The 10,050-nt window shown below is 39.0% G+C and overlaps 1 protein-coding gene across 1 annotated transcript in view; it reads right to left on the bottom strand.

The window, feature by feature from the left end:
* Positions 1 to 2,876: 2,876 nt before the first annotated feature.
* Positions 2,877 to 10,050, bottom strand: part of LOC104521705 (bifunctional heparan sulfate N-deacetylase/N-sulfotransferase 3) — a 42,434-nt gene continuing 35,260 nt past the window's right edge. Inside the window, exons 10-13 of the mRNA XM_010163785.1 lie at positions 9,443 to 9,613; positions 4,878 to 4,987; positions 4,214 to 4,316; positions 2,877 to 2,996 (exon numbers count right to left, since the gene is read on the bottom strand). Coding sequence (XP_010162087.1) covers positions 2,877 to 2,996; positions 4,214 to 4,316; positions 4,878 to 4,987; positions 9,443 to 9,613 — 504 coding nt within the window. The remainder of the gene's footprint in view (positions 2,997 to 4,213; positions 4,317 to 4,877; positions 4,988 to 9,442; positions 9,614 to 10,050) is intronic.

Raw genomic sequence — 10,050 nt, 5'->3', positions numbered from 1 at the left:
CCCAGTTCCCTCCCTTAGGAAGGGCACTGGGAAGGAACGAGAGCTCCACCCTGCTGTTCCTCCTCAGGACTTGAGAGTCACCACACCACTCCTTCCTGGCGGATGAGCTTTGTGTTTAGCTGCCAAACCAAGCCTGGTCCACCCAAGACCAAAGCTATGCATGTGGGGGCTTAATCTCCCAGTGCTACGTGGTGAACTGCAGTTGGGCTGTTTTACCAGATCACCCACGACTGTAGGGGGCTCCTTGCTGTACCTCAGAGAGGACTTCACAGAAATAGTCCACGGATATGAGACATGTCACCTTGTTTGTTGTAAAATTTCTGGAGGGACAATGCGACCAATGTGCATGTCCCCATCACCACTCTGTCCTCAACTGCCCACTCATTCTTGTTCTGCAGGGGCCTTGATTTCCCAGAGGAAGCAGACAGAAAGGAAGTTCTTGAAAACAAAGAATGAAATATGAACGTGGCTGAAGCCCATTCCTCCTGCACGTAGGAGGCATTCAGTTTGTGTGCAGAGGGTCCTCTCACCATGAAAACTTCAGGCACTAGATAGCGCCCAAGGTTTCTCCTGGTTTTTTCTATTTTATAATCGCTGCTCTGAAGCACATGGAGTAACTGAGGCAGCAGCACTGCACAAAACAGGAGCTTCGTGCAATCCCTGCGGATTTTTAAAAGATGTTTGAGTGATGTTACATCAGGTTATATCAAGGGTAAAATCAATCATGCCAGGATGAAAACCCCAGGTATTTTCTCCAGTTATTCAATTTAGTTGAAACAAATCCATATAGATGCTTGCAGGGTGCATGAGCTCTCCACAGCACGCAGGTGTTCAGAATCCAGAGTGTTTCTTTTCTCAAATAAGAAGTATTTTAAGACATGTCAGCTTTTGGGATGAATCCATATGACAGTGAATATTTAAGTGAAATGAAAATTCTCATTCTGTCTAATAAATAATAAAGAAGTTCATCGTAAAAAATGTCTACTCTAGTAGGTCCTCATCATTAATCATGCATATTCCCTTAGCAAAAATGTGCTGCGTAAAGAATATTGTTATATACAGCAAATTTGTCTAGATTTTATCTTTACAGGCCTATCAAAACCATGTATTACATAGACAAAATCAATAAATAATAAAGATTACCAGTTAGAGGTACAGTAAGGATCTCAACATCTGTTTTCTATTTAGGGAATAACAGAGTGGTTTCCATTGCATTACCTTGCAAGTTAAATTATATGGTTACATAAATGTCAGAAAACAGCACTGAGACACAGAAAGTTTTCCCACCATTTGATGCATGTTTTTAACTATTCACTCTGAAACAAACGATGATAACATTATAGAGCTACTGTAAAAAGCACTGCATTTAGTACCGAAGTTCTCTCGTGTTTGCACTACTTCTTCATGCCTTTAGAAACACTCCGAGCCAGAGTTCAGTGGAGAAGCACTAAGGCCATACTCAGCTGAATTTTTCATTGATCTTCTTTCTCAACTTTTAAGTACTGTTAATGAGACTTTATCTCACATCTAAACGGATGCACTGCGAGATGTATCACTGAAATGCATCACATAAATGTAAGGCTGGATATCTGTGTTTTCCATGATTAGAGAATAATTTTCTACCATGTTTACAGACTGTGGGTTTTCTGTTTGGTTGGCTTTTTGTTTTTGTTTTTCTTCTTCCTGCTAAAGCTTATTCCTAATATTTAATACTAAACATGTTTAAAAATGGCTGGAATCAGAATGAGTATTTTTGCCTGGAAATACGATAGATTTTTGCAGCTAATGTAAACTGAATGTTACTGCAAGGTGCTACAATTTTGATCAGGTTGATGGATCTTGGAATACATAAAGTTATAGACCGAAGGCAAATAAATTAAGGAAAAAATAGTGGTGCAAATTAAGGCCATCTAAGTATGGCTCTGTTTCTGCTCTTTACAAGTTTTTCATTCATTTCAGTGGAGTCACTCCTGATTCACAGAAATGTAAACCCAGAGTGCAGTATCCGGATCTGGCTGCTCATAGAAGCCAGGAGTGAAAGACTATTCATTGCACTGCTTCAGCTTGGTTCACGATTGTTGAAGTTAATACTGCTCATAAAGATTATACTGCAACTCCTCTGCTTCACGCGTCCGCTGAAATTTCTGTTCAGATAACAGCTATTCTGGATTTAGCCATTTCAGTCAGTACAAAATGGACAAAGGCCCTTACCGCATTGTAAGGGTTTGTTGTTACAGGCTATAATCATAGGTAATGTGGGGGTTTTTTTGTGTGTGTGGTTTTTTTTTCTACACTGCTTTTGCCTGTGGCTTCCAGATTTTCCTCTGTGTATTTTGTTGCTGTGCACAGCTAAATCAGATGTGATAACTGTACTTCTCATCCTTGTTAGTATATACTTTGGGTATTAGCAAGCTGATTCCAAAGGCAGAAGTACACTTGTCATTTGGTGCTACATTGAAGTTTTCTTATTTTATGAAAGACAATAATCAAATAGTAAGAAAAACAGTCAGCAGTCTAACAATGAGCTACAAAACCTACATGAGACACAATACTGTTAAACTGATATATAAAAAAATGTAAATATTTACCGTGAAATCGGACAGGTCATGTATCTCTGAAGCTTATACCAGTTGCAATGTATGTGCACAGTCATCCACAAGTCCACAGGCCCAGAAATGTTTATGAGAAAGATCTGTCCCACCAGAGCTCTAAGACACATCTATTTTCACAATCCACATGCCAGCATATGGAAATTATTTCTATCTTTTACTTTTTTTTGAAGAGGTATATCTTACAAGACTTTCTGGTAGCTACTGGAGACTTTAGGTACGATGACAGAAGTGTGGAAGAGAGATTTCAAAAAGCCTTTTCCAATGCTATCTTACTTTCTGTAGCTCCTGTCTCAGCCACGATGGCAGAGGTTGTCCCAGTTTGTGCAGGAGTTTTGACAGTTCCACATTGTGATCTCTGTAGTAGCTTGACAGAAAAGCCCTGCACTGAGAGATACAAAAGGAGATATTTTTATTTAATAAAGTGCTGTACTGCAGTTGCTGTGAACTCCAGGTTTCAAAGTTTGTTTTAACTTTGTCAAAACTTTACTTTCTCTTCTGCATATTAGCATATTGTTTTATTCAATCTGCTGCATGCAAGTTTACACTCTTCAGTTAGGAGCTGAACTGAAAAAGATAATTTCAAGAGAAACAAAGGTCCAAAATGAACACTGAAATTAAAACAAAGGATCTGATTCTACTCGTAGATAATAATGTAAATTAAAAATCACACTGAAGCTGATGCAGTTACTCTGAATTTACCGAAGTGTGATTGAAAGCTTTTCAAATATCTTCATAGACAGGCATGTATCAATTAGTAACCCCATTTTCAGAAGTATTCAGAGTAGAAAAATACAACAATAAACAAACAGTCTTGTCTTACCTCTGGCCAAAAACCTTCTCATGCAATGAATTTGTATCAGTATGATTGTATTGATATAAAGTTACTTATAATTTAAGTATTGTGAGAAAAAAATGCTGGCTTACTTGCCACCTGAATACTTACTGCTGTTCAAACTCTAAGTTTTTATTTGCATTTTAGTCAGGTTAAATTAAATGGGAATATAAAACAGAATAAACATAAAAGTTACAGCTAGAATAGGAGACTAAACTGCCCTTGGGGACAGGCTGCAGCATTTGATCTGATGGAAATGTCTTCATTTGAGCATTTGTCTGGGGAAGGTATTTATAAAATTCATAGAAACAGAACCTAATCTCTCTTAAAACTGGATTATTTGAGAGTCAGCATTACTTGTCATGGTCTAGCTACTCTCAAAGACAAGGGACCAAACACAAATACACATCTGAGCATGACTGAGAAAAAAAAAACATGCACTGTGGATGGAGCCTCTGCTGCTTAAGTCGGAAAGAGACAGGTGTCCAAGTGAATTTCAAGGAATTTTGGGGGTGCCAAGTTTATTTTTCTAAGGAGTGCCAAGTTTTGAAAGTTGTTATGACTTAAATTCTTCACATTTGAAATAAAGAACTGAAAAAGTCTATGCACTCCACTTAGAGCTATCTTAAATGTTTCATTTGTAGTGAAAGGTAGTAAAATAATTAACATCTACTTGATATCATCTTCTCTTCCTTATGATTTTGCTTGTGTGTTGTCCCATATGTGGCAACTGAATCCCTGTATAACGCCAATAAGCATAATGGTTTACCTCAGAATCCATAGGAGGGTATTTTCTACCTTTGCTTTTTCCAAGACACTTTGTTTTTCCTTCTTCCAGGAGCTGACACCAGAAACCTTTATGTGAATCAAACCTGAAACAAATATTTTGCAGTGTAAAGGCAGTGACATACCGCAAGGAGGATACATCTCCCAGGTTCAGACTGAAGACTCAAAGGAGTAAACCTAAGCTTATCAGTCTTATTTTAAGGGCAACCAAATCTCAATGTCAGAATCGGAAGGATTTGTGTACGTGTGTATTTATGATGCACAGAGTGGATGTGACATTCCTGACTGATACTGTTGAATCTGTCCTGCAGAAAAAAGAGAAACTTTCCTTTCTATTTATGCACGTAAACATTCCATGTTCCTTTTGATTCATCCCAAATTCCTGTGCAATTCTCACAAAGCAATACTTACTTTGTCCGTTTGTCAGAGGCCTGTTTCTGTAACAGCTCCACACTGAGTGGCTCAGAGGATGATTCACAGAAAATCTAACCCTGAACTGTGCTTTGCAGCCATTGAGGATGAATACATCCTACTGACAGCTCGAAGGAGAAGTATGAGAGGCTTTATTTTGCAGTCAGCTTACTTACAGACTAACTGGTATTTTAGGAATGCAGGAACACATGAAAATGATGATTAAATTAACTCACGTTAGGGCTTCAGAGTAATTATAATGAGGAGAGACTCCCAGAAATTTCTGTACTTCATCCATTACGGTAGACGGGTCAGTTCTCAGCTGCTGTCCATCAATAATTAGCAACTACAACAAATAAAATAAATGGAAGTTTAATTTAAAATTAATTATTTCAGCCTTCAAACTGAAACCTCCACCCCTGTCAAACTCACTCATTACATGGAGAGTACTGCCCTAGAGAATGATAATCGGTCTAGTTTTAATTGTCATCATCATTAATGACCTGGGAGCAGGGCAAATGGCATGTTAATTAAATTTGAAATTATAATAAGTTGGAAGCTGTAGCGACAACAGAGAAATAGCTGTGAAGGATCTAGAAAACAGTTAAGAAATATTGACAGGAAATTGAGTGAGATTTGTCCAGCCAAGAAAAGAAGGTATTAATGTCTAGAGAAATAACCTATAATTCTCACAGACACAAACATATGCACATATATATTACAGCTTGTCACTGGAAATTACCAGAAAGACAGAAACCAGTTGGTTGAATGCTTTACTTCTAAACCCATACAACAGTACATAACTGTATGAAAAAAACCTTCTCTGAGAATATGAATAAAGGCAGATGTTATGAGGACCTTAAGGCAGGAATGTAGATAGATACAGAATGTGCAAAACATCTCTTAAGAAAGCCAGGTACTGGTAGGTAATTTGTTTTTCTTTTTTTCAAGTGCTTGACCATATACACAGTCACAGGAGGCTACTTCACACAGGGCCACACACCTACCTGGAGAAGAATCTTCAGGGAAACAGACTTCACCTGAGAATTTTATTAAATGTAGTACCATGCCAAAATGACCCACTGATGGTGCAGCAAGTTTGGGTCTTTGTGACTCTTGGAAAAGAAGCAAAGTCCCAAATGGATTAGTCAAGAATTCATTTCCTGGCATGGAAACTACTTTTTCCATCATGCTCTAGTGATTAAAAGGAGGGAGGAAATACAGCTGCAGATGGTTCAACAATCTCCTCCTGCAAGCAGTGCTGAAAGTCAGGTTTACATTTCCATGCAAGCAAAGAGGCTAAAATCATATGAATTGCTTCCAGGATTGGATGAAACTTAGAAGTTTGAAGACTTCATAGTTTCAGAGCATAGGGAGGAAACGTCTTTTCTTTTGAAAGACTGGTCTTTGGAATTGCCTGTATATAGCAGGTAGATTTAGAGAGATGGATGAGTGGAAGAATCAGACTGTTCAGAAAGGCAGCAGCTCATTCCAGAAGTCTTTGCAACATAGGCCTTAAGTGCTTCATAGCACAGAGGTCAAAAACCATTCCAAATGGGGGATATTTCCACCTGAAAGAAAAGGAGTGAGGTTTTTTTTTTCCCCTCACTATTTAAAAAACACGTAGACGTAAATATCTGTGCCATATCCACTTCTTCCACCCCAAAAAAGACATGTAAGAAAAAGTTTTGCCTGTGGAATTTCATTCCAATTCCTGACATTCCCAGGGAGCTGGTAACAAAAAATGGTCCCTCTCAACCTTCAGGGACGTTATGAAGGAACTGAGGCAAAATTTTTCCTTACTTGTACTGATTTATTCACATCCTGATCTCAGGAAGATGTATTTTCATGAAATTCCTCAAAATCTAAGGCATTTCATTTATTGGCTAAGTAGAAAAATTAAATAGTGTAATTTTTACAAAATAGACAGCTTCACATATAATGAAAATACTACAGATGAAGTATTTTGAATCACTTTCCAGCTTATTGATGATTTTACTCTAATATTGCTGACAGCTGAAGAGAAACCTGCTCTCCCACTATAGATACATGTCTAAAAGTCATCATGGTGGGAGAGTAGCAAGAGAGACAGTCTGGAGAAAGGAACAGCTTAGAAACAGACTGAGTTCTTCAGCTTCAGACTGGCCATTTAATGATGGCTGTTGCAAAATCAGCTTGATTTCCTATCGGGCTGGCACATGAGCATATCCTTTGGCCCATGAGGGAGTTTGTCATGCTCAGTCCTCTTTTCTTCTGTATGACTGCATTAGAACAGTGAGTTGTAGGTGGGAAATTAACTTATGAGCTTCCTGAACTTCTAGATCCATCTTGGTGGTCAGACAAAAGAGGACTTTTTATATGTCTTACGAGATAATAAATTAAGACAATCAAAATTCTAAACATCTGAACCCCAAATTCTTACCATGTAAGACAAGCATGCTGTTACCACTTTTCTAATGAAAAGGGGAACTTTGCCTATTCCTGTTGCTCCTTCTAACCACTTATTGTATGCCTGCTGACTTCATAACGGACTTCAAGACTTCAGTTCAGTCACACATGTAGAGACCCCCAGATTTATACAGCATTAAAAATTATAGATAGCCTTAGCTAGTCTGAGTGAGAGCTCTTTTGGTGAAGGAAGGCTCTAGTTTTTTTAGGCAAGGCTGTACTTTTAAGCTGAGCTGATTTTAGGTCTGCCTTATGGAACTGTTCTGTGCTTCAGCAGTTCCTTGAACTTGCTAACTCGTTTGGATATGGCCTGCTGTATAGCATCACTGTGGGATGTAAAATCTGGCAAAAATCTGTATGACAATGCGTATTGTTCAATATTCACGGGTTACTTTTGGAAAAAAAAGATAATGAAAACGTAATGTAAAGACTTTAATATGAATATCATGGTATTACAGTATTGTGTATCTCATTAAGTCTGCAAGGCTGGCCCAAAAGAGAATATGTGGAGAATAACACCAACTAGATGCATCAGAGCTTCCTTGGCACACTCCGGGAAAACAGAAGGTGCAGACTCCAGCCAACTTGTCTCAGCTAAGCAAGTCCTGGATAAACAGAAGGTTCAGATTGCAGCCAACCTCCCTCAACTAAAGTAATCTGTGAATGTTGGGTGGGGAGTAGTGCCAGACATGCTGTGAATGTCAGAAAAATCCATTCCAGAAATAAATTTACCAAGGAGATACCGATCATGTGACACTGTCTGCCTGCTCTTGTATATCACATGATGTTCAGGGTTCAGGATGTGCATCTTTTGAGGCTTGATCTTACACAGGGCCAGAAGGAGACTAATGACTTGTATGATATACGCCAACAGAAGCTTGCAGGGAGATCCAATTTTCAGGTTGCTTATGCACCACCTGTACTGAAATCCATGGGTCCATACACACACACCCTTTGGGCTCAAAGACATACAGACAAACTGATCTTAACACAAAGTTTATGTTGAGGATTCAGGATCAGTGATAGATAACAAATGTAGACGACCAGAAACGCCAACACACCAAACTGTTTCAGCACATGAATCAGTCCCAAGAGGGGCTCTGATACGCAGACCACTCTTATGGGCAGCCATGTGTGATGAATTTCCAAAACAAAGTATGCAAAAGAGACCCAGTGCTTTTACAGTTACAGAAAAGTCATGTTAGGCAAAACATGAATTCACCTAAAAATCTGGTGATGCCTGAGATGGGAAATACACTGATGTACACAAAGGCTTTATCTATATTGCAAACTAAACCAAATCAGACAGCTTTCTGGTCTTGAGGCCAAATGACACAGCATGACCTGGATCTATGTCGCTAAACTCTCTCACCTGCCAAACCAAATTGGTTGTGTCCACCCTCCCCGAAGGTGTGTGGACACTTTTATGTGTTCTTGTTGTCTTTCTAACTGTGCTCTGGAACTGCTTGGCAAGATGCTTTTTGCGATGGGTACAAACTGTGCCAGAAGTGCGTTAAAAATCAAGCAGTATGGACAGGAGCAGGATAGTGTGTGAGCTCTTGCACGGGTACAGGTTTATTTACTACTACAATCATAGCCTAAGGAGGTTGACACAGTGGGAGATCAGTGCATGAAAGGACGAAGTGGGTGAAGACACTGATGCATTTAAATATGAAGGTGTTACAAAACCACAAGATCACATCCATTCCATGTGGTAATCCCCAATTCAGATGGAAAAGGTATTTTTTACACCCCAAAGTGTTCAGACACGAAAACTCTTCTCAACTCATGCAGGGAGGGCAATATCCCAGCTGACTTCCCTTGATGCTAGGTGATACTTGCTACCACTCAGAGTAGACAGAAATACAACTGAGCAGCTTCCCTTTATTTTCCTTCAATTTTTCTTTTGGGAATCCTGATGGACCATCTGATATTAAAGAGGCCACAAAGCACTGCATGCCAGGTTCTCTTTTCCTCAACATTACTGACAAAGAGCCAGACACAGAGCGATAAAGCATGAGCAAATGAAAAACAGTTGTAAGTTAATGGCAGTTCAGGGTGCAGGAGAGTTCAAGGAGCAGCAGTGACATTTCTTGAGCTTCCAGATTATTGTTCTGATTTGTTTTGCAGAAGCAGCTCCCAGCTGTAAGGTGCTAAGATAAGACATCCCTAGCAATGTCAACCAGCTACTTAGAACATGGCTATGAATAATCATAATCAATGTCTTAAAATATGCTCGAGTATATCTAGGACACCCCTGAGGATCAGTAATAAGTAGACAAGACTTTTCTGAAGGTAACCTTTTAGGATACTAGTATGAAAGATTAGGATGTCAAGTTACAGTCTTATTCACCTGATAAGGTGGGAAGTAAGTTAGCCATCTTTCAATGTGGGTAGCATACCATCCAGGCGCTAGGCATCTCTTTTGGAGAGCTCTAAGCTCAGATGGGGCTCGAGGTCCAGCTGTGATCACCTGATAGAAGCTGAATTTTAGAGCTGCGGGATCTTCATGTGATCGCTGATGCTGTAAAGAGAAGTTACATTGATGGAAATTTACAGATCACAGAAATTAGGAAAACAAGAAAAAACTGCTTGGTCTTACTGACCTTGGCATGAGTGATTATTTACATTAAAAGTTACTTGAAGTTAAGAAGTTCTCATTCTGTAGTCATTTGCTGAAAATGCTGGGACAAACATCGTTCATATCGATAAATACTGTTTGTATCTAAAGAAGTCAGAAGCCAGACTGAAACTAGCAACAGCAAAACAGAATGTGTATTTTCAAAAAACCAAGTGGCAGGTTTTGTACAAACGAATTGGGCATAATAAACACAAATACTAAGAAGCTCTGTTTCTAGTAGTTTCATATTTTCTTTTTTCCAGCTGATACAAGGTAAATAGGCAGAAAGGCAAATCTGAACACTGGCATTTATGAGGATCATTGGATAATTCAGGTCAGAA

The sequence above is a fragment of the Antrostomus carolinensis genome, unplaced genomic scaffold (assembly GCF_000700745.2).
Source record: "Antrostomus carolinensis isolate BGI_N321 unplaced genomic scaffold, ASM70074v2 scaffold8550, whole genome shotgun sequence".
NCBI lineage: Eukaryota > Metazoa > Chordata > Aves > Caprimulgiformes > Caprimulgidae > Antrostomus > Antrostomus carolinensis.
This window is presented reverse-complemented; position numbering and strand designations above follow the sequence as displayed.